The sequence below is a fragment of the Anabrus simplex genome, chromosome 7, assembly GCF_040414725.1.
Source record: "Anabrus simplex isolate iqAnaSimp1 chromosome 7, ASM4041472v1, whole genome shotgun sequence".
NCBI lineage: Eukaryota > Metazoa > Arthropoda > Insecta > Orthoptera > Tettigoniidae > Anabrus > Anabrus simplex.
Window position 1 is genome coordinate 290821138 of NC_090271.1, and position 25665 is coordinate 290846802.

Here is a 25665-nt window from a genome sequence, read left to right on the forward strand (position 1 = left end):
AATTTATGATCGGAGGGTGAAATTGTTTGGGCATGTTAGGCCTAGTGTTTTTGTTGGTTTCTTTAGCATAGTCATTGTTGAGTTTAGAGTTCATTAATGTATGCAGCTTTTTCTCTAGGGTTTGTTGTTTCTTTGATAATACGATAAATAATCTATTGTCAACTTGGGCCTGAAATAGGTTCCAGTGATGATCCGAAAGTAAACGTGTAGTTTCGAGGTGAGTTTCATATAATCTATTATTAAAAAAGAAATTTTTCTTGTACAAAAATTTGATCTCCTCTCTCAGCCAAATTTCGTTTGTTCTAGTTTGGGTTTTAGTAATTTGAAGAGAAGAACGATGATTCTTAACCTTTTTCGGTGCAACGTCGAGGTGACCTTGTCAGCATGGTTTATTGTAACTGGAAACATCGAGGTCACCTCGAAATTGTTTCATTCTCTTTAAGAAGTTATTTATTGAAATTCTTTGACCTGAGGTCGATTGATATCCCTGATGTTTCTAGAGCAAATTTTTGTGCACAAAGGAAGCCGTTCTTTTATCTCCATGAAAATAATACGAGAGATATGTAGCCGTGTATCGTCATGGTTACCCGCGGCCTGTCAACTGTGTTTTGTTTTCATTGAGTAGTGTGCACACCTGTTGTACTAGCATGTTTATCTGTGAATGCGAATTGTCCCACTTGAATTTGCGATATAAAAGCGGCAAATATGAATGAAGGAGAAATACATATGCACGTTTATTTATACAGCAGTGACGGTGATAATTTATTTGAATTAGACGAAGAGTTTAGAGAACTATCAAGTGAAGATGAAGGTGTGTTGAACTCCAGAAACTTCAGCGACTGGACCTTTGCGTAAAAAAGCACGGAATGATCCCAGACCATCATGTGCTGTTTCTGAAGATTCAGAAGAGCCTGCTACAAAGGCAAGAAGATGCATGAAGGTAATGGGCCGGGGTGGAGGAGGGGATATGGCACACGGCAATGATGACTCTTTTCAGGTCAGTGTTGATCATTTGAGTAACAGTGATGCTGAAATTACTTTCACACATACAAATGGGAATACAAACGACAATAGTGTTTACCGGAATGTAACATTTCATGATAGTGAACCTCCTAGACTAAGTTATTTATCAGGTCAGGAAACTAGAGGACCGTAGGTTCCTCCTAGCTGCATCACTCCACTTCAGTTCTTTATGATATTTTTCACTCCTGCACTGATGACTTTTGTGTAAACCTGTAAGTAAATCACCAGACTCATGTTTATGTAATATAATAATCATAATAATATTATAATTATAGTTACTAATAAAAGTTCTGAGTTTAATCCAACTAGGTAAAAATGTGCAAAATTAATTTGGACCAGACTGTTGTAACATGTGACAGAAAATTGGACAGAAAAGCGTTAAACTTGCTTTTAAGAAGTTGAGTGTCAAATTGTGAGCGATACGCTGTTTGACTAATTCAGTGTCTTTGCTGAATTTGGCTATTTTGACTTTAATAAGACAAAAATATAAATAGGCTTTCTGTTTTGTCTGGTTAGCTACGTAATCATAGGATATAAACTTCATCATTTATTCAGGTTAACTTCCTGGACACTGCAATGAATTGAGAATTTATACCAGCCACAAAATAAGAATTGTCAGTTTTAACGGCCCCAGGGGCTCTGAACTTTGGAGCGTGGGTTGGCGACCACGGGGCCCTTAGCTGAGTCCTGGCATTGCTTCCACTTACTTGTGCCAGGCTCCTCACTTTCATCTATCCTATCCGACCTCTCTTGGTCAACTCTTGTTCTTTTCAGACCCCGAGGCTATTAGGTTTGCGAGGGCTAGGGAGTCTTTCATTTTCATGCCCTTCGTGGCCCTTGTCTTCCTTTGGCCGATATCTTCATTTTTCGAAGTGTCGGACCCCTTCCATATTTTCCCTCTGATTAGTGTTATATAGAGGATGGTTGCCTAGTTGTACTTCCTCTTAAAACAATAATCACCACCACCACCACCTGTCAGTTTTAACCCTATCTTCATGTGCCGTCCTGACAATGTCCAACAGCATTTCAGCATGATTTTAACAAGCACTACAGGAACATTTCAATTTATTTTGTTGGTTGATGTGAAACGCCATCTAGCAGTTCTGCGTCAGCTGGTGGTTATTTACAATGACGTCCAGTGGCTTGCATACTGCTACCACCACTCAATTAGATTTGGTGATTGATGATCTGACTACAGAATCAACATTTACCAGTTCCCATTTTGCAGTTTAAATTGTAATTATTAGCAGTGATGGAATTGACATTTCTATGAATATTAATGCAAGAAAGAGTCTGGATGATGAGCATACTCCAGATGCTAAGAATTTAGAGCCTAATTTATTTATTTTTCAAACTTTACACATATTTCATCGTAGATTTTAATGTCGGTTGTACTTTTGTAGCATTGAAAATCAGCAGACATATTACAGAATGCAACATAAGAATACAGTATCACCAAGTTGAAGTAGTACACCAATTCAGTTATTTAGGAAGCGTAATGGCTAGTAATAACAGAGCTGAGATAGAAATAACAAACAGAGTAACCAAAGGCTCTAACTTTTACAGTATCGTTAGACACCTACTATGGGATGAGAAGGTCCCACAAAGAACAAAAATGACCCTGTACACGTCATATTTCATTCCCATCCTTACATATTCTCTAGAAACCTCTGCACTAACATCAAAGGATTGTAGTAGGATTCAAGCCTGTGAAATAAAATTTCTTAGAACTGCCCTCCAAAAGACCGAACTTGACCATGTGAAAAATGATGAGATCCGATCTAACCTAGGTCTAAATGAATCTATGGAAGAAAGACTTAGGTCATCTAGACTTAGGCCTAAATGGTTTGGGCATGTTAAACGAACGAATAGCACAAGGTTACCATGTGCTTATTTGGAAAAGAGAATAATAGGTAGAAGACCAGCTGGAAGACCAAGAAGAAGATGGATGGACCAACTGAGGGAAGACTTGGAGAGAAGAGGATGGAATTGGAAATCTGTCTTGGACAACGAAATGTTTTTGAATAGGCAACTTTGGAAGACGCTCGTTTTCAAACACCCTACCCGGCTCGCTGGAAGGGCAAACCGATGATGATGTACTTTGTGTATATTTGTTTTTAAGTCAGTTGTGTGTTTGTACATTCGTTTAGTTATTAGATATATTACATTAAGGCTGAAGATGGCCTACCAAGGCCGAAACTAGTCCGTAGTTTTGTAATGTAATTCAAATCATTGCATATTACAGTATTGAAAAGATGGACCATTACGACATTAATTTAATAATTATTATTGTGATCACAATTCAATACAGATCAAAACCATGTTTATATCTTATGATAGTCAAATAACTAGAGGACATAAAATGCAGACTAGCACAAGCAAGGAAGGCCTTTCTTAAGAAAAGAAATTTGCTGTTTTCGAACATTGGTATAGGAATTAGAAGTTGTTTTTAAAGACTTTCGTCCGGAGCGTGTCGTATGGAAGTGAAACATGGACGATAAATAGCTCAGAGAGAAGGAGAATAGAAGCTTCTGAAATGTGGTGGTACAGAAGAAGGTGAAATGGGTAGATCAAATCACGAATAAAGAGAGAGTGAATTGAGTTGGTCAGAGATCGATTTTGTTAAATTTGATGAGAGGAAGAAAGAGAATGATAGGACACATATCATCTTAAGACATCCAGGATTCGTTCAGTTGATTTTTGAGGGAAGTGTAGGCAGTATGAATGGTAGGGGTAGATCGAGGTATGAGTACGTCAAGCGGATAAAAGCAGATGTAAGGTGTAGCAGTTATATATAAATGAAAAGGTTAGCACAGAATAGGGTAGCATGGAGAGTTGCATCAAACTGGTTCTATGGGCTGATAACTCAACATATGTTAGGTCTACTTGAGATAAACTCAGCTCTGAGGAGAAATTGAGGTAAGTGAAGACTTGAATGATAATTAGGCACTCCATTTATTCTTTTAAGGCAAAAGAGGTTCAGTTGCAATATGCCACACCATTAAGGGTTAATGTAAGATTCTTAAGGTACATAGTTCATTAACACATTGAACACTGTGCCCAAGAGATGCTTGGGCTCCCGTATTTCTGCTTTATATAGTGCCCAAGCAGTGCTTGGGCGTGGTTTTCTTAACTAATCATTGCATATTATAATATTGAAAAGATGGACCATTACGACATTAATTTAATAATTATTATTGAGATCACAATTCAATACAGAAATACATCTGTATCTCTTTTGGTAAACATGAATTGCAGCGTTATAATTACTTACACTGCTGCATGATTGGACCACTGAACCTTGCTAGATAAAGTACTCATGCTTGTTTTGAACAGTAGCAAGCACGTGTTCCGCACATTTTCTTTCTCTGCTCATTCCTACAGTGGTGTTAACTGTCCTGCTTCTCTGGGTGATAGCGTGATAGAAACCTTGATAAACTGGAATTCATGATCTGAATTGGATGATGAAGGATCTCAGATAAAGATAAGGATAGGATAGGTGTGCAAACTTTACAACCTTCCTTTTACTGTCCAGTGTGAATTTCTTACCTCTTATATGCTGCTCTTCCTGCCCTTCTTTTAATGTTTGAACCTTGTTAATTCTGTATTTCCCAATTATTTTAATGAGGCTTACATTGTATATCAAGTGTTATATTTTACAGGGACTGACTTGAAGGCTCGAACTTCTATTCCTCCTGGTCTCAGCTTACCTACTGGATTAAGCATACCACCAGATCAGCAATTAGGTCCAGCTACTGGATACGTTCAGGTAACATTTCCTGCTGGAGCTCCACAGCCTATACCAGGTGTACCATGGGCGAGCTCTGTAGGTCCGTTAATGATGACCAGTCTTTGCGACGTATCAGGAGCTGGAGAGATTTCTCCTTATCCTTCATCTCCCCTTATGAGTCGCCAGTCTTCACCCTCCCAGTCTGGCTCTCCTAGTCGTGCCGGATCCCCTGTGCGTGTTACTGAGAGGAGTCAGCAAAACTTCAAAGGACCTCCACCCACATCGAGGCGAGGAGATCGAAATCCCACCTCGGCTGTGCACCGGCAGCAAAACTGTGCTGACACCGCAAACATCGTTCCTCCATCAAGTCAACACTCGCAGCGGGCTGTACCACGAAAGAGCAGTGCCGAGCCACCAGACTCGTTAAGGGAAACCTTGGGCAAGGAAATGCCCAACTATCAGCAGAATCTTCAGAACTACTCTGCTGATGAGGTAAGTTCATCTTATATTCCTGATTTTATTTATTATTTTAATTTACTTTTATTGATTGCTAACTTGTTAGTAATTCTACTGATTTAGCGCTCTTACATCTGAGCATGTGCCAATTGATGAAAGAATAAAGGAGATTGCTGAAAATCCCTTGGATGTAACACTAACTTCTTTTTAGTAATTGGTTTAGATCAGTCGGTAGCTCTTCTACTTACCTAAATTTATCACTTTTGTTCTTGGATATCAAGGTGTGTTCTGGTGTGTAATGTATGTCTACTCCCTTGTTTCATTTCCTGCTACGGAATTTGGGATAAGGCAGGATGAAATTATATGATTTTTTTTTTTTAACGACCGGTCACTCAATGTGAGATTTGTGCTGGACAAAGTGTAGGCAGGACAGGTTTTTCTCTGGGTACTCTGGTTTTCCCTGTCATATTTCATTCCAGCAACACTCTTCATTAACATTTCATTTCATCTATCAGTCATTTATCATTGTCCCAGAGGAGTGTGACAGGTTTCGGCAGCTGGCACATTTCCTACCCTCGCTGCTAGATGGGGCTTCATTCATTTCATTCCTGACCGGGTCGAATGACTGGAAACAGGCTGTGGATTTTCATTTCATGCCCTTACTAGCACCAACATCAGTTGAGGAGCTAATGAAGATGAAATGAATGATGGTGAATGAAATTGGGTAAAGAGGTGGAAGTGATCTGTTGTGGCCTATGATTAGGAACTTTCCCAGCATTTGTCTGGATGTGAAAATGGGAAACCACAGAAAACCATTTTCAGGACATCCAACAGTGGGATTTGCACCTCGTGTGTAGTGTAGGTACTGCTGAGAACAGCATAAAAAATCGGTCTACTGAGATCTGCATCTCCTTATTACATAACAATGCAGATTTCAGTTTGAAGATTAATAACAATTTGCTAAAGATAAACAATAACACAAGGTACTTAGGTGATGGAGAATAAACTAAGTTTTGTAGATTATATCAGTTAAATAGTGGTGGGTGCAAACAAGAGGCTTGGGCTTATGAACCATTTCATTTCGTACTAAACATCTGAAACAATTGTCATTAAGTGTTTTGACTAGTGATGTGCTTGAGCCCGGCTCGAGCTGCTCGAACAGATGACGTCAGAATTTGAACAAGTTTTTGTGTGCGCCGCAACCTAGCGCCTTGCTCTTACTAACACCCAGAAAACTTGAAAAGGATGTGTAAGAGTATTATGCTGGACATTACCGGTTTGTCCTCTGTTTACTGATACTTCCGTGTCTTTTGTACATAATATAATTCCGACCCATATCTGTATATTGGGGACAGTCAGAATTTGTGTTTGTGCAATTGTCTACTAAAATGTGTTGATTGGGCCGCATAAATACAGAAAAAGGAAACCATTATACGTGTCGAAATAGTTACATATTTGAATAGTTGTAAGACTAAAAATGTATGATATTTTGTCTTCAGTTGTTGACACATTGCTCATCCGGCTCGATGGCTAAATGGTGAGCATGCCGGCCTTTGGTCACAGGGGACCCGTGTTCGATTACCAGCGGGGTCGGGATTTTTAACGCCATGAGATGGTGTTTTGTGTGTTTCGGATAGACTCGAAAACTACTGGACCGATTGACCTGAAATTTGGTAAGGATACAGTTTGAAATCCCGAGTCACTTTTGATTTTCATATATATTTCACGCAATCAGATAGTTAACATTGCTGCATAACGGTAATATTTATAAATGTATTTGTGTAAATGATTGATGAGATGTCATTCCTTTCTTACTCAGATTCTTCTATACGAGCAAAAAGGGTAATTCTCTCCCAATGAGTGGATTCAAACCCCCTCCCAACATTGAGGACAGAAGGAGAACCTCACCTGCCACATTACACAGCTCTCTTAGCCGCCCAAAGCATGATATTGTAAGAATAATATTCATAAGATTCATAATTTTGCGTCAAACATACGGTACTTACAAGATGCACAAGTACTGCCTTGGGAGGAAATACTTCCGCTAATATGCGGGGAATATTGCAGATACACGATTGGTCCTTCTCATAGCATATTATCATAATTTAAGCCTTCTAATTTTATGCGCAATCTTTATTCCCCATAAGATATACGTCAGTGACTGAATGTAGTAATATATGACAGGACGCCCCTTCGTTATCAATATCATACACACACCTGCGCAAGTGGTGCTTCACTTCGTATGCTATTTGCTTATCTGCATGTTCGCGCTGTAGGCCGAGTCAGATCCGCCTTCGGTCACGTGACTGCTCGAGCTTGTTTCGAACAGGCTATGATCATGACATGAGTTTACAGAACAATGTTGATAGAACATTTAATCCCAGTAGGTACATCGATATTTATAGTAGATAAAGTTTCCCAAGGTAATAGTCATCATTCATCATCATCATTTAACCATCTCCAGTTTCCCAGATGCGGTGTATGAGCGCTCGCCTGTTCAGTCTATTCAGGTATTATTCTTCTTCCTGTACTTGGTTCCAATCCACTCTTCTATGTTCTGAATCTTGTTTGACTTGTTCGATCCATCTCCTTCGAGGTCTGCCTCTTGGTCTTTTGCTGTCTAAGGTTTTCTCCAACCATTCCTTAGCTACTGAGCAAGAATCCATTCTCATTACATGGCCATACCACTTCAATCTTGATCTGATTATGGTATCACATACCAATTATCGTACTTGAATCTCTTGGTGAATCCTCTCGTTGCGGACCTTATCTCTCCTGGTTTTTTGTAGCATTATCCGCTTGAATTTCGTTTCTATGATACAAGTTTCAAGGCCATAGGTTGTTATGGGCAAGAAGTAAGCTTGATAAAGTGTTCGTTTGGCTAGTATTGGAATCTGGTTGTCCCAGAGAAGGCTTTTAACCTGATAGCAAAGAATAGCACCTCTTTGAACTCTGTTTGTGATTTCAGCATTTGATCGGTTATCTTCAGTCAGGATAGTAGCGAGATATTGGAAGTGGTTAACTTCTTGCAATTTTTGTCTGTCTACTGTGATATTTGCTCCTGACTTTTGCACTACTACGAGAGGGGGGTGGGAGGGGGATCAAATATAAACGGGATTTTATTTTTTATTTAACTTCATTTGTTGAAGAACACAAGGCAATTACTTTATTTTTCCACATAGTTTCCTGCTCAGAAAATGCGTTTGTTCCAGCGTATGGGCAGCTTTTTGAAGCCTTAATCGCAAAAAGAACAGGGTCGTGTCACCGGCCAGTTGCGCACGAAGTCTTCCACACTCTCATTTTCAAATCATAGACCTCCTAGAGCTTCTTTAAGCGGTCCGAACAAATGAAAATCTCAGGGTGATAAGATCGGGCTGTAAGGAGGATGATCAAGTATAGTCCAGTACATTTCCTGTAGCTTGGAGACGGTTAGAGCTGCGGTATGGGGCCGCACATTGTCGTGGAGAAGGATGACCTGTCGAATCGGTAGGTCTCGTCTTTTCCGGTGATATGCAAACATCGCTGTGTTCAGCATTGCAGTAGTGAGCCGCATTTGTTGTGCGTCGCTCATGCAAAAATTCAGTCAGCAGAATGCCTCACCATTGGAAAAAAAACGGTTGCAAGAACCCTGCCAGCTGACAGCCAAGTCTTGGCTTTCACTGGTGCTGCTCCCAATTTCCTCTGCCACTCCTTACTAGCTTGTTTGGATTCGGGAGTGTAGTGGTGGACCCATGTTTCGTCGCAGGTGACGATCCGACTCAAAAATGCATAACCTTCTTCCACAAACCTTGCTGTAAGCCTCTGACAGACCTCCAAACTTCTTAACTTCATATTTTCGGTCAAAAGGCAAGGCACCCATCTGCAACACACTTTGTGGAACTGTAGGTCATTTGTGTTGATTGCTTGACAGCTCTCATAACTGATTCCAACTTGTTCTGCAATTTCTGATACTCTTGCCCGTCAGTCGTCGTCAATAATGTTTTTAACCACATGAATGTTTTTGTCTGTAATGCTGGTCCGAGGACGGTGATTTTGTTGCTGATTTTCCACACATTTTCGTCCTTCCTTGAACTTTTTATGCCAGGTAAACACATGCGTCCATGCCAATGTTTGATCACCGAACTGTGCAGTCAATCTCTGGCAAATTTCCGCTGCTGTAACTCCTTCACAAGGAAGAAATTTTATAATTATTTGTTGCTCAGACATCGTGAGTGTTTATCACAAATATTATAATAATATTTATAGATCCACCTGTTCAATACAATACAATATCGTGAGCGTTACTGACAAAACGGCGGGAATCTAACAGCACGCTCTCCCCACTCCTAATGGTCCCGCCCAAGCATAGGAGAAGCGCGGTGCCAGTCTTTCCATCTGATGTTCAGGAACAAAAATCCCATTTATATTTGATGGACCTTTATACAAATAACACAATTAAGGCCCAATACAGTGGATTTGGTCAAAACTGGCAAAGACTGCCAGGAACTGGACCCGGGGCTCTTGGAGAGATAGGCCTAATACACATGTAGGAGACACAAAGAAATTAAAATAGAACAGGAATAAGGGCAAAAACTGAAGTTTATTAAGGAGAGAACAATCAAAAGGTCACATAGACTGACATAGGCAAAACAAGGTGTTCAAATAATCTAATTGTTTATGTTAGTTGTACGTGGCTCTTAATCAAAATACATAGGATTCATGGTTAATCACACCTCTCTCTCTCTAAACTTAATGTAAGTCATGATGAAAACTCGGGTACAATGGCATGATATCTGCCTCAATTAAATGAGGAACATAAATTCAGGTGAGTTCAAAGTACAGTAAAACCTCGTTAATTCGAAGTCGTTGGGACTCAAAAATCGGACTTCGAATTACGTGATTTCGAATTAACCGCCAATTCGCAATTGAGAAGTACCAACCCTTGCCGCGTTACGAAGGCCCGTTACTGCATGCAGTTAACCTTGATTCACAGTTTATACCTTTCAAATACCATAAAAAAAAGAACTATTTCCAAAATGTATCCAAAAAGGTGCATTTACAGTATTCAAATAATGCACTTGCATATCTCACTGGCAAATATAACCTCACGCAATGAAAGAAAGAAAAAAAAAAAGCACGATTCAAAGACGAGGAGAAATCTATGCTGGCTCCCATGTGCAAGTGCTTTATTAATTGGATTACTATACTGTATGCATTTTAGATGCCTTGTATTTACACAGAAAGGACCCGATGCCCTTAAAATCAAACTTTCCTATGACTCTATCCTTGTACGATTTCCCGCCTTGGCACTTCTCTCGTACTTCAGAAATGTAAACACTTGCCGCGTCACAAAGTATTCTAAGACCCATTAATACATGCAAATCACCTCCATTCACAGTTTAAACCTTTTCAATGCCATAGAAAAACTATTTCCGAAATGTATACAACAAGGTGCATTTACAATGTTCAAATAATGCACTTGGATAAATCACTGACGTACATAACCTCACGCAACGAAAGAAAAAAAAAAATCACACAATTCAAAGACGAGGATAAATTATGCTCGTTCCCCTGTGCAAATGCATTATTTTTTGGATATCTGTACTGTTTGCGTTTTTAGATGCTTTGTACTAGGATGGAAAGTGCCCGACGCCCTTAAAACATTGTAACTTATTGAACTTTTCTATGACGAGGGTATAAAGTTTCTCGCTTCCATGTGCATTGCAGTTGCAACAAAGATCCCCGACCCTTGTACGAATCTCCGGCTGGCACTTTCTCCTTTAAAACCATAAGACCGTTTGGGCTCGCATTAAAATAAAGCAATGCAGTTTCATCGGCAATGACAGTATTGTTCGGTGCTTACAAATTTATTATATGAGCCACGCTTTTTCTTCAACTGTCGGCATCGCTAGTGTTCGCGCATTCTGTTTTCCCGCACACTGCCTGTTGCGTGGTATTACGGCGTTCCTTAAAAGGTTGAATACAAAAGAATTCCGATTTCATTCAACTTGGCAATCATGAAGCGCACTGTAGACCCACCGAAGTGAGTGTAAGTGCGGAAAGCTACCCCTCCACGTTCCGGAACACGTGTTTTATTATGACGCGGATAAATTTCGAGTTGAAATTACTCTGTAACATACTATTGTTTTAAAATGTAAAGGCAGTTTCGAATTAAAAGTCTGAATTTCGGTAATGGGGCCGACATTGTACTTCGAATTACGAATTATCCGTATTTCGAATTAAACAATTTAAATAACATGCAAAACTGTCTCTCATGTTTCCGGGAACGAGAGCTTCTTCGAATTACGTGGGATTTTGAATTAACCGATTTCGAATTATCGAGGTTCTACTGTATTTCTTTTATGCACATCAAGTCCAAGAGACCATAAGTTAAAGAGGAAACAGAACTCTATCATAACATTTTCTGTTCCAGTCGAAAGGATAAGACATGTTGTGGTTTGAGTCATCAGTGCAAAGACTGGTTTGATGCAGCCCTCCATGCTACCCTATCCTATGCTAACCTTTTCATTTCTACGTAATTATTGCATCCTACATCTGCTCTAATCTGCTTGTCATATTCATATCTTGGTCTTCCCCTACCGTTCTTACCACCTACACTTCCTTAAAAAACCAACTGAACAAGTCCAGGGTGTTTTAAGATGTGTCCTATCATTCTATCTCTTCTTCTTGTTAAATTTAGCCAGATCGATCTCCTCTCACCAATTCCATTCAGTATCTCTTCATTTTTGATTTGATCTATCCATCTCACTTTCAGCATTCTTCTGTAATGCCACATTTCAAAAGCTTCTATTCTCTTTCTTTCTGAGCTAGTTTTTGTCCATGTTTCACATCCATACAATGCCACGCTCCACAAAAAAGTCTTCAAAAACATCTTTCTAATTCCTATATCAATGTTTGAAGTGAGCAAATAGCTTTTCTTAAGAAAGCTCTTCCTTGCTTGTGCTAGTCTGCATCTTATGTCCTCCTTACTTCTGCCATCGTTAGTTATTTTACTACCCAAGTAACAATATTCATCTACTTTCTTTAAGACTTCATTTCCTAATCTAATATTTCCTGCATCACCTGCCTTCGTTCGACTGCACCCCATTACTTTTGTTTTGGACTTATTTATTTTCATCTTGTACTCCTTACCCAAGACTTCGTCCATACCATTCAGCAGCTTCTTGAGATCTTCTGCAGTCTCAGATAAAATAACAATATCACCGGCAAACCTCAAGGTTTTGATTTTGTCTCCTTGGATTGTGATTCCCTTTCCTAATTCTTCTTTGATCTCCTTTACTGCCTGTTCTATGTAAACATTGGAAAGGAGAGTGGACAAACTGCAGCCTTGCTTCAGTCCTTTCTGGATTGCTGCTTCTTTTTCAAAGCCCTCGATTCTTATCACTGCAGACAGATTTTTATACAGATTATAGATAATTCTTCGTTCTCGGTATCTGATCCCAATCACCTTCAGAATCTTAAATAGTTTGGTCCAGTCAACATTATCGAATGCCTTTTCTAGATCTACGAATGCCATGTACGTGGGCTTGTCCTTCTTGATTCGATCCTCTAAGATCAGACGTAAAGTCAGGATTGCTTCACGTGTTCCTGCATTTCTTCTGAAGCCAAATTGATCTTCTCCCAACTCAGCTTCAACTTGTTTTTCCATTCTTCTGTAAATAATACGTGTTAAAATTTTGCAGGCATGAGATACTAAACTAATGGTGCGGTAGTTTTCACACCTGTCAGCACCGGCTTTGTTGGGAATAGGTGTAACGACATTCTGCTGAAAATTGGATGGGACTTCTCCTGTCTAGTACATCTTACACACTAAATGAGTTAACCTTGCCATGCTGGTTTCTCCTAAGGCAGTCAGTAATTCAGAGGGAATGTCATCAATTCAATGTGCCTTGTTCCTATTGAGGTCACTCACAGCTCTGTCAAACTCTGACCTCAAAATTGGGTCTCCCATTTCATCAGCATCAACAGCCTCTTCTTGTTCCAGAACCAAACTATGTACATCTTTACCTTGATACAACTGTTGGATATGTTCCTGCCATCTTTCTGCTTTGTCTTCTTTCCCTAGAAGTGGCTTTCCATCTGATCTCTTAATATTCATACACCTAGATTTCCTTTCTCCAAAGGTTTCCTTGATTTTCCTGTATGCAGCATCTACCTTTCCTAGAACCATACAACCTTCAACATCCTTCCACTTCTCCTTCAGCCATTCTTCCTTAGCTACCTTGCACTTTCTATCCACTTCATTCTTTAATCGCCTGTATTCTTTTCTGCCCTCTTCATTTCTAGCATTCTTGTATTTTCGTCGTTCATCAATCAGGTCTAGTATCTCCTGAGTTATCCACTGTTTCTTAGTTGATATTTTCTTCCTTCCTAACATTTTTTCAGCAGCCCTACTGGCTTCATTTTTCATGACTATCCCCTCTTCCTCTATTGTGTTTCCTTCAGTCTTTTCATTTAGCCCTTGTGTTACATGTTCCTTGAAACAATCTCTCACACTCTTTTCTTTCAACTTGTCTAGATCCTATCTTTTTGCATTATTTCCTTTCTTCAATTTCTTCAACTTCAGATGGCATTTCATGACCAACAAGTTGTGGTCAGAGTCCACGTCAGCTCCTGGGAAAGTTTTGCAATCCAACACCTGGTTTCTGAATCTCTGCCTAATCATAATGAAGTCTATTTGATACCTTCCTGTGTCTGCAGGTCTCGTCCACCTATACAGCCATCATTTGTGATGTTTGAACCAAGTATTGGCAAGGACTAAATTATGATCGGTGCAGAATTCAACCAGCCGACTTCATCTTTCGTTCCTTTGTCCCAGTCCGAATTCTCCTACTGTATTATCTTCTCTTCCTTGGTGTACCACTGCATTCCAGTCTCCCATCACAATTAGATTCTCGTCACCGTTTACATATTGTATTAAATCTTCTATCTCTTCATATATTCTTTCGATTTCCTCGTCATCCGCTGAACTAGTAGGCATATAGACCTGCACTTTTGTGGTGAGCATTGGTTTGGTGTCTGTCTTGACGACAATAATTCTTTCACTATGCTGATCGTAGTAGCTTACCCGCTGTCCTATTTTTTTTATTCATTATTAAACCAACTCCTGCATTACCCCTGCTTGATTTTGTGTTAATAATTCGGTAGTCGCCTGACAAAAATCCTGTTCTTCCTGCCAACGTACTTCGCTTATACCAACTACATCTAACTTTAGTCTATCCATCTCTCTTTTCAGATTCTCTAACCTACCACAACGATTCAAATTTCTAACATTCCACGCTCCGAATTGCAGAATGTCTGTATCCATCTTCCTGATGATCGCCCCCTCTTGTGTAGTCCCCACCTGGAGATCCGAATGGGGGACTAATTTACCTCCGGAATATTTTACCCGGGAGGAAGCCATCATCAGTACATCATTCATACAGAGAGAGCTGCATGTCCTTGGGAGTTAGTTATGGCTGTATTTCCCGTTCCTTTCAGCCATGTAGCAGTATCAACACAGCTAAGCCATGTTGAGTGTTTTTACAAGGCCATATCAGTCAATCATCTAGACTGCCGCCCTTGCAACTTCCGAAAGGCTGCCACCCCCCTTTCAATGAACCATTCCTTAGTCTGGTCTCTCAACAGATACCCATCCGATATAGTTGCACCTGCGGCTCAGCTGTCTGCTTCATTGGGGCACGCAAGCCTCCCCACCGCGGCAAGGTCACATGGGATACATCCTTTAGTTTTGCCAATTGCCACCTTTTCAATACAATAAAAATATATTACAAACTTACATATTTATTATGATGTTTACATGGTATGTAAGTTTGTAATATGTTTTTATTGTATTGAAAAGGTGGCAATTGGCAAAGCTAAAGGAATTGTATCACAAGTAGATCTTCAATACGGGCAAATAAAATGAAGTTTATAACCTGCAAGGTCACATGGTTCGCAGGGGAGGGGATAAGACATACCGGTAATGCCCTCAATAATAACACCCGAATAATCAAAAACCATATCCCCGAGAATAAAATATCGTTGAGTAAAAGAGCTTAAAACAGAAGAAGAGGGAAGGATGCACCAAGCTTATAAATTAAAGCAAAGAGAAAGGAGAAAAGGGAATGTTTCCATGGTTGCATGCCAAATAAAACAAAGATAAAATAGAAAGGCGTTCCGTTAAGAATATAATATAATAAACTAGAAAATAGGTAAAGAAAGCCAATGAAGGCAATGCGTAATGAATAATAAATAAGTAAATTAGACACACAAGGTACCACAGATCCAAGGGCCAGAACCACCCTCGCCCACACAGAGGCCATCGTGTTCAGGTTGCTGATAAGCGGAGACACAGGCCGGACGCATGGGAATATCAGCCACACAGCACATAACTAAATAAACGACTGCTGTCAAGCTCAAACAGGCAATATGGACCAGAAACTGGTCCATCATAGGGAGACGGGATGTCTCCATCCAATACACACAGAAAGCAGTCAATCACGTTGTTAGCTCTTATTCGTACGACGTAAATGTGGTAGACATGAAATATACGGAACAAGCGATAAAGTAATAGAACATGAGCTCAAGCGGTATGGTAAAGAAGCGACACGAATAAAAGGTCTCGGACAGCACAGAAAACGATCCCATACACACACACATGAATCCATGTCACCACCTGTTTTCAGAACAAACGTAGTGGATCAGTAAAGGAAAATACTGAAAAAAGCATGTAAAAGCAAATTTAACACACAAATAAATTTGAAACACACGTAATGAAAGAAGCCTTTCTAACCCTACCGTGGTAAGCATAGGATGAAGCAATAATCAGACCAAGAAAAGATTAAGGAAAAATAAATACCTCAGATATATGGGCAATTAACATTCTCAAAAGGCTGAGAATCGTACAGACATCTTGAATCTGTCAAAATATCCTTTATATGTCACAAAGGCAACCTGGAAATCGATTGCTTCTAGATTCTCACATCAAAAAACTCTCCACCCAACCAACCAGAAAGATAACTCAACAAGACAGGGCAGAAAAGAAATGCTTTGACTTATGCTGACGCATGATGCCATCTACTAGAATAGGGAAAAGTTTACATAGTAGTAACAACATATGCTGGGGGAGAGTAACAGGTCACAATTGATACAAGAGATCGCTAGGAACATGACGTCTTCAGAACAGGCAAACATACCATAAAATGATATTGTACGGTTGACTTTTGTCTGTTGACTGTCATAACTGTTTTCTTAAGGCTGATTTTAAGTCCAAATTCCTTAAAATGACAATTCCAAGCATTAATCTTTCCTTGAACTTCTTCCTCATTACCTCCCCGAATCACCACATCATCTGCAAATGTCTTGAAGCCACTGTTACTGTGTTGTTTCACTCTTTTCGTTATCTCATCCATCACTGTGATAAATAGTAGAGGCGACAAAGTGCTGCCTTGTTGCACCTTTACTTGTTACAAACCAGTTGGAATAGCCATTTCCTATCCTTACACAGCTCTGCCGGTGTTTGTACATTTTTTACTTTATGGATGAGAGATACTGGAACATTTCTCCTTCTCAAGCAATCCCAAAGTTCATACCTCAGTATGTTATCGTAGACCTTCTCTAGGTCCAGAAGGACAAAGATGACATTTTTTTCCCTTTTCCCAATCTTTTTCCATTATCATCCAAACAGCAAAAATGAGATCTGTTGTTGATCTGTTACTTTGAAATCCGTATTGTTCTTTCTCAAGGTGTGGTTCAATGATCTTTTGTAATCTTTTCTCTATCATTTTCTCCATCAACTTGAGTCCATGAGACAGGAGTATGATTCCTCTATAATTGCCACATATCGATCTGTTTCCTTTCTTGAAGAGGGGGCTATACAACCCTTAGTCCATTCAGTCAGAATTTTTTCTTCATTCCACACAGCATTCATCACTTCAAATAGCCACTGAAGTTCGTGAGTTCCAGCAGCTTAATCACGTCTGAGCTCACCTCATCAAGGCCAGGTGATCTGCCTTTGCTCATACTGCTCAGAGCATTTTCAATCTCAAACAAAGGCAATGGTATTCACATTTTCCAGCCTTGTTCCCAGTATCCAATTTCAAATCTTCTTGAGTGATTTCTGCTGGGTTTGTCCCATTATACAAGGAAGAAAAATACATTCTCATGTTCCTATAAAATGCATTCTTGTTCATTCAGAGAGAATTACAACTCAGTATCTCGTAACTACTGTGTGTTCGAATGGGTCGATTAACTTCCATTTTCTTTTAATCATTAAAGAACAGCACCACATGTTGTAAAAATACTTTTATACTCAAAACTGAAAACTTGCAACTTTCATTGCACTCATCTGAGGAAGACTTAATTTCCAACAGTTTGAACACAGCATGCGATTTCAAATAGTATGACTGCTTATGGAATACTCAAACATACCCCTGTTATAAATGCTAGGATTTCTCTCTTGATGTCTTGGCAGGTCCTTATGGCTGAACATTTTCCATGATTTGATGGATTTAATTAATCAAAAGATTTGAAGTTCTGTGTGTGGATTGTCAATGTTGCAGTTAAGGCGAATGTGTGATGAGGAGTTGAAGGAGTTGGGGCTGCCACTTGGGGCTATTCACCAACTGCGTTCAATTGTTACTAAATTGAACACCACCAACGGCCTGAGCACATTGGACAAGAGGGAAGTGGTCCCTGTTACTTCCAGGAGAAAACAGGAACCAGCAGAGAATGAGGTGTGTGAACTTTTTGTTGTTGTAAGAGATTGGAATGCAGCAGGGGGTGAGTACGATAGTAACAACCGTGGCCACTCCTTAGTTTCATCTGAAGTTCTTGTGTTTTGTTCTCCTAATTCAAAATCTAACTCTTATGATTCGAAAAAGTGTACTCTTTTCAAGAGTTGCTTTTCTGTAATTTACTTTCGCAGCATAATCTCTCATTTTTCACTTTTTTCATTGTTGTTTGTCTTAATTTCCTCACTATTTTCTGGTAAAATTTTATAGCCTTGTTAGGTTATCTTTTGTTTGTGATCTTTTTTAATGGCTGCGTTTGTACCAGTGTAAGATCTTGGAATGTACTTTCTATGGTCTCTCTTGTCATTTACAGGTTTAATGAATTGATATGTATGTACTGTATATACGCAAATAATCTCCACACCCTAATTTTAGGAAAGGAAGTTTGACAGTTTTTAAAAAAATTGTATGGCTTTCTTAAATATTTATATTGAAAACTTAAAAACTATAATACAACAATATACCGTATTTTCTTGCGTAATTAACACACTGTTTGGATGAGAAATACTGGCAGAAATTTTGGATGCATAAATTATTCGAGGAATTCAGATATTTAAAAAAGTTATTTACAATTCATTTAAGTTTAAAAGGTATACAGTACACACAATTGGTTCAACTCATCTTCTGTTACCGTCATTTTGCGTAAAATTTCAACGCAAGGTAAGTTGGACACGTGGGTTTGAAGTATTGACACTGGAAAATATTCTCCCCATTACGAGCTGGAATATGACCTGAAGTGAAATAAACATGAACTCATAAAAGTACCATTCATGTAAGTGCGGCATAATAATTACATCCGGCAAAAAAAGAAAACTCTCCAACACGAGAAGGACCAGGAATCGAAGGAAGGCCCCTAAACCGTTGGTATTTAATCTTGTACGAGTGACATGTCCATCCACCTTTTTTTACGTTGATCCCTCGCAGAAATTTTGCTTCAGGCATTGTTTTTTATTTTAGAACAACATAAGGTACAAGCTGTCTGCCATCACCTGTTACAGCAAGCATTGCTGTACATCGCTGTTTTTCGCTTCTGGTAGTGCGTACGATAACACTCAATGTCCCATTCTTATTGATTGCTCGACTTTGTGGCATATGGAAACTGAATGGTGTCTGACCTGCGGTTCCTATTTGGGAGAGCTTCTCGATGACAAAGCAGTGAAAATCAATTACTTTTCATTGAAATCATTCGGCATTTTTGGCATATAGTTATTGTGAGAAAAGAAAGGCCATTGCTCTTCATAAAAGTAATCATCCCATCTCTGTTAACCTTCAAATCCAAGATATTGATTCCATGTGTAGCAGCTATTTCTTGTCCTTTAAAATACAGCATTTCGTGAGAAACAGCATATCCAGTGTTGTGTAACGAAATCATACATTTAAACAGATCCTCCTCTACTTTCGGAAACTTGCAGTCTTTTGGTCTGCGAAATGCTTTGCAAGACTTATTGGTTGCTTGAAGTGCACTTCTCTGTTACAGCGATAGCGCACATTGCATTCGGGCACTGAATACTTGTGACCCGCTGCCTCGTGCCTGTATGTTTCGGCGCAACTGATCATCGTGAGTTTATATGATGCAGTATTACTCGAACTGTGGACTAACAAACAATTTTGAGATCAAAGAAAATGCATATCCCGTTCCTGAAACATTCGTAAAATATGTTTGTACCAGATTGGAATAGAGCATCACTAGCCACTTCACTCACTGAACTAGTCCAGTGGTATTTCCTACTGGCTGATAACAACACGTTGCCAAGTATTTGGAATGCCCGGTTTCACAATGGGGAGGCTGCTGCTACCTGAATAGCTGAGATCTTTATTTCAAAACCCATATGGAGCTGCGTGATGAATGTTCGAAGAAGTGGGTGCGTCAAATATGTGAACGTTTCTTTTTCTCCACTTTGGACCCAAAAATAATGGGATGCGTAAGTTATGCAAGGGCGTTAATTATGCGAGAAAATACGGTATACGAGGGCAAATCTAAAAGTAAGTTATACTAGCTCGCCGCAAGAGCATGCTTTGTGTCGTGGCCGTGGCCATTGTGGAGCAAGCTACAGTAACGACTGATACGTCCAATAGGAAGTTTGGTGTGGTATCCCGTCGTGTTGTGTGTGCAGAGCGGACTAGTTTCGATGGCACGTCAACTGGAGGTGCGTGCAACGATCAGATTTTTGTGGACTATACAGCTCAATTGCATGGACATTCATTGTGAAATCTGTAACCGGTACTTCAGCGGCTACATAAACACAGTTAAAGGGAGGAAAACAAGGGCAATTACACGGTACCTAAGACACTGCACACACAATAAAACATCTTATGAACTACGCGGCACTCTGCCGATAACAACACTGGTAAAAATCAGTAAGGGCAACTTGATGATAATAAACTAGGAACGTGGAAAGGTTACTGGGAAACCTTATGAAGGGCCATGGAAGGGCGAAGGTTGCAGTTTCTGAAAGGCCAACAGGTTTTCAAAATATTATTTACAAAATCGGCAGTACAAATTAACTTCCGAAACACATTCAGCTGTACACCAAATCTAGATACACATTACCCATCATATGCATTTTCTTAGACAAACTACCATATAGATATTCCTAGACAAGAGCTTTGCCTTAAGTTCGAAAGTTAAGCAAGTGCATCTCAATACAAATCAAATTACACAAATACAATATTGAAGGTAAGAGGAAGCATACAATACTATTACATTTTAGAGCAAAATCGGAACTTGTTTTTCACATGTGATCAAAAGATTGGCGATTAGGGTAAACTCCTGTGATACACCAACGAAAACTAAATGGAACTTAAAACCGGACAGAAAGAAACAGTGCTTACCCCAAGGCAGGCCATGCTGGTACCAAGGAGACGTTCACGACATCAAAACTTTGGGAGGCTCGGCAGGGCAAGACCAAGACGGCTCAGAGACTTAAGACCTCGGACTTCTCACGAAATACTGCCTAGCCCCTTTTAGAGGGGACCCTGGCCTTGGAGTAGCCAATCAGAACACAGGAGCTTGCCCGGATTGACCAATCTGACACTTACTTCAGTCGTGATGTTTAAATACTTTCTCGAATACATACGATCATGAATCTTCCAATTCCAGAATAGTCAGAACATACTTTCTAGAATACATAACTAACAAAGGCTAATACACCCTGTTCAAAAATTCCTGTCACAACTTTCTGGACAGTTCCAGTAAATGTAGAAATGAAATCTACTAGTTACAAATACCATATGATATCAAAATCTTTACACTGTATAGGTTAGGTAGTTACATGGGAATACAAATAAAGCATTCTATCACCACATTTCAGATCATAGAGTAGGTACTACTTAACAAGGTTTACAAATAAAATCTTCTATAAACACTTTCCACTTCCAATAAATTCTACACCTGTGTCAAAATCACTGCTGTATATGGTGAGTGTTCAATTTCTCACCCAGGTATGTAAAGTGGTATAAGCAGTTTGCCGCTGGACGTATGGATCTCGTGGACGACTATCGCAAGGCAGGCCTGGAACATCCAGTACCATTGCAAATGTTGACCATGTGAATGGGATCTTAGAGAGAATCAGCGTATAACACTGTAGGAAATTGCCAGCATGCGAACATTTCATATGGCAGTGTGTTCTCCATTGTTCACCAGCACCTTCGATTTCATAAACTGTCAAAGATGGGTCCCACGTCTGCTTACTGACATTAGCAAGGGACAAGGTTTCCAATCATCACTGGCATTTTTGCAACGGTATTCTGTGGAGGGAGGCAACAAGTTTCTGTGGCGAATCATCACAGGGAATGAAATGTGCGTGCACCACTTTACCCCCGAAAGAAAGCGAACAGTGATGGAATGGGTGCACATCACCACCACGAAAGAAGGCAAAGGTCCAACCTTCAGCAGGAAAGGTAATGGCAACAGTGTTCTTTGATATGGAGGGTGTGGTGCACATGGATTTTATGCCGAAAGGCACGACAATCAACTCTGCTTCATATTGTCAAACGCTGAACCAGTTGCGTAAGGCAATTAAAGGAAAGCGGCAGGGAAAATTGAGTGCCGGTGTGATTTTGTTGCACGATAACGCAACACCTCACGACCTGCCAAACGTCCAAACTGCTGCAGCGATTCAAGTAGGAGGTATGGCAACATCCTCCGTACAGTTCAGACTTAGCGTCGTGCGATTATCATGTGTTCGGTAAGCTGGAAAAGGATTTCGGTGGATTTTTACGAATCCAGAATCGAAAAGTTTGTTGACCGTTCCGAGAAATGTTTACAGTCTCTTGGGGACTACGTGGAAAAGTGAACTTATATTGTATGTTGTCATAGCCATGTTGCCTATGTGTAGGTGGTTTCATAAATGGCCATAACTTGGAAGTGTAACTTACTTTTTTGATTCACCCTCATACATACATACATACATACATACATACATACATACATACATACATACATACATACATACATACATACATACATACATATTGCTTCGGTGAAAGAGAATCCACAAAGGATAGCTGCCCTAGAAGAAGGGGTACCGTATGGTAACAGCATCAAATAAAAATAATTTTCGCACTATTTGTCTTGGGAAAAAATGAGCTTATATATTTTTTAATTTTGAAATTCCCTTGTTGTACAGCTATCCCCGATCAGGAAAACTTTATTTTTCTTTACATCTTCTTCTTCAAAGTACTTAAAAACAGCATTCGTAGTGTCTCTTCTCTTCAGAATCAACTTCTTTGGTCTGTGAACTGTTACTCTGCAACCTTGTTGTTGGATCAATAACAATGCCGATGTTTCTCTTCCTGTCAATCGCGACAATGTCTGCACGTTTACTGGATCCATCGCTAGAGATACAGTGCACTTCTTCAGAGACTTCAAATCTCTCAGATTTTTTGAGAATTTCTGCAATACTGCTCCTGACCCTATGGTGCCTGTTATTTCTCAGTAGTTCCCCTTTCGACCAGAAACCAAGAACATGGGGGAGAGTTTCTATCTCGTTGCAGTGATGGCAACGGTTTTCTTGGTTTCTACCGGGAACGCTTCAGACTGCTATTACATTACAGTTCATTTTAATTGCATTAGTCCATTGGGAAGTTGGAAGTCCTTTCTTCATTGTAATCCAGGTGTTGTGTCCATTCTGTAAAATACAAGACACTTTTTCCATGGTGTGGTAGTTTTGTCATGTTTCAAACTGCAGATCTCTCAGTTTCTTCCAAAGAGTCTGTACCTTAGGTTGTTCATCGGGAGCAAAGCCAAGGCTTCTCAGACTACCCTTTATTTCTTGTTGAAAATTTCTTGTTTTTACCAGAAGTGGGTCAACAACAGAGTCCAGCCCGTTACAGATGTTAATGTGTTGAAGGAAAGCTTCAGACGATGCTCTCATAATGCCCAAGCTACAAACTTTTTTTGAGCTAAGGAGGTTACCCATGAGGGCAAAATATATTAAGTACATTAATGACTGTATAAATGATTTCTCAGTATGGATAATTAACCTTTCAAGGCTTTGAGGACCACATTTTTCGTCAATTACTCTGGTAATTTGAATCTTGAGCGGAATTCTTTGAAGAACTTAGGAATTGTTCCTCTTGCCCAGATCATGAGGCCTATAACTTCGATGTTATCCAGTCCATATTCACATCGGTAGAAACTTGTCACTTTGTAATCTTCAGAATATACTGGCGTCTGGTCTGCTTTACCAATTTGCAAGAGCAAATACAAATTTCTCTGGTACAAACCAATAGCAAAACTGAAAATTCGCAATCTTTTCTTCATAATTGGCTGGGAAACATTGCATAATGCTAGCATTTCTATGGAAACTGAAATTACTTAGTTCAGAAACAGGAGGGAGCCTTCCTTGGCTAGTATCAAATCCTGTTGAGTTTTAACTCCCTTGCTGTTGCTGTAGCTTTCTAACAATCATTTCACTCGTGACTCTTCTCTTCTTAGTCACATATTCATATATCTTGTTTTCAATTTCTGGAAACTTTGCTCTTTGTCTGCAAAATGCCCATTGGTTGCTATTTATCTGTTCAAGAGAAGCTTTGTTTCTTGTCCAGTCACTTATTGCAATTCTTGTCTGCATCAAACTTTCTTCCCACTGTCTAATAGCCAACATGCTTGCCTGCTCAATAATGTGGATCATCTTTATCTGTGAATGCCTTATAATGTGAACTCCCACCAGCCATCGTAAACATATGCTACTGCTTAATCTGACGCTATGCAAATGGTGCAATATGAACATGGCACCCTTTTGGCTTGTGGCAGGAACAGAGTTTCAGCAGAGCGGGTGGAAAAAATACAAACTTCCAGATTTCTGTTTGTCAGGAGCACTGTACCAACTTTAACTTTTGCCATCTGATTTTGAAAAAAGTATGCATATGTACAGTATATCACTATTCAGTTCATGAAACTGCGTACTGTCCTTAATATTTTGTATTGGTTAATGTTTGTAAATCTGTACTTACCAGTGAAATTTATGGTCTGCTTGTCAGTGTGATCTGAAATGTCTTGGCTAGTTTTATTTTTATTTTCCTCATTAAGTGGAGATGTTTTGGCTTAGCTATATGATCTAGAATATGCATCCATTTCAAACCAAATCTTTGTACCAAATTTGTTAGTTGCCTGTGGATATTTTTTTTGTTTCTTAAATTATATTTTGTTGTTGTCTTTTCTACTATCAGATAGACTTTCACAGGTCTTTTAGTGATATTACTTTGGATCCATTTTTATAGCATTGTCCTTCCTCAGGTCGGAATTATGTGTGTTGATGTATTGAACAGTACTTCCGAACTCTGTATTGATAATTCCTTTACAGCATCATACAACCATTCGAAAGTCAGGTTATCGATGCACTGATTTGCCCCACAATTTAGGTGTTCGCACACACGTAAATAAACCCCATTATAAATTATTGTACAGGCACATTCAACATTATATTCTTTAAATAGCTTAGTTATACATAATAAAAGTGAAAAATCACAAAATCACACATTGTTCACGGTTAATGATGTTTTCCTTTTGTATGGTGTTCGTCAGAATTGGTGCTGGATTCAGCATTTCATTACAGTCTTTGCACTGTTGTCCTGCTGGTTTTTTTTTTTTTTTTTTTTCTCCTGCTTTTGTTGAGGTTGGGAACTGTTATTGCTAAAGTGAAAGAACTGTAAAATTGCTTTATAGCGATTACAGGACATGAGGTGTGTGGATGAGTGGATCACTAGACCAATATTCTTCAGTGTTATTCATGGCCCATTAGCACATTCCTTTGACAGTTACAGCAGTCCATTGTTGTATTCGGACTGAGGGAGGAATTCCTGGATAATTATTGCCCATGAACTGTGCACGAAACATTTTTGCCTCTTTGCAATAGGTTGTTGTAATTCTTTGTCAGTATCATTTATTCCTTGCCCTTGATTATCATATTTTCAGAAAGGAAGTAATCATCAACTTTTTCATCACCCTCAGTTCCATTATTCACCAAGGTTTTGAATATTTTCACACTGTCCGACATTACTTTAGCACGACTGTGAGCAGCCATGTTTCTTCTAACAATTGATTCCTAAAACGCTAGACATTCACATAAAAAACTAAATTTACAGCATTTCCTGTGAAGTAAGGAACAAGTGCAGGCTTCAGTAATGTAGCTAATACTGTAGATAGCATATACCAAATATTTTTGAATCTTTGTTCAAAGA

General features: G+C 39.4%; 1 protein-coding gene across 1 annotated transcript in view; it reads left to right on the forward strand.

Annotated features, from left to right (window-relative positions):
* Positions 1 to 25665, forward strand: part of LOC136877578 (uncharacterized) — a 123301-nt gene that overhangs the window by 45083 nt on the left and 52553 nt on the right. Inside the window, exons 3-4 of the mRNA XM_067151733.2 lie at positions 4686 to 5245; positions 17752 to 17925. Of these exons, the coding sequence (XP_067007834.2) occupies positions 4686 to 5245; positions 17752 to 17925 (734 nt within the window). The remainder of the gene's footprint in view (positions 1 to 4685; positions 5246 to 17751; positions 17926 to 25665) is intronic.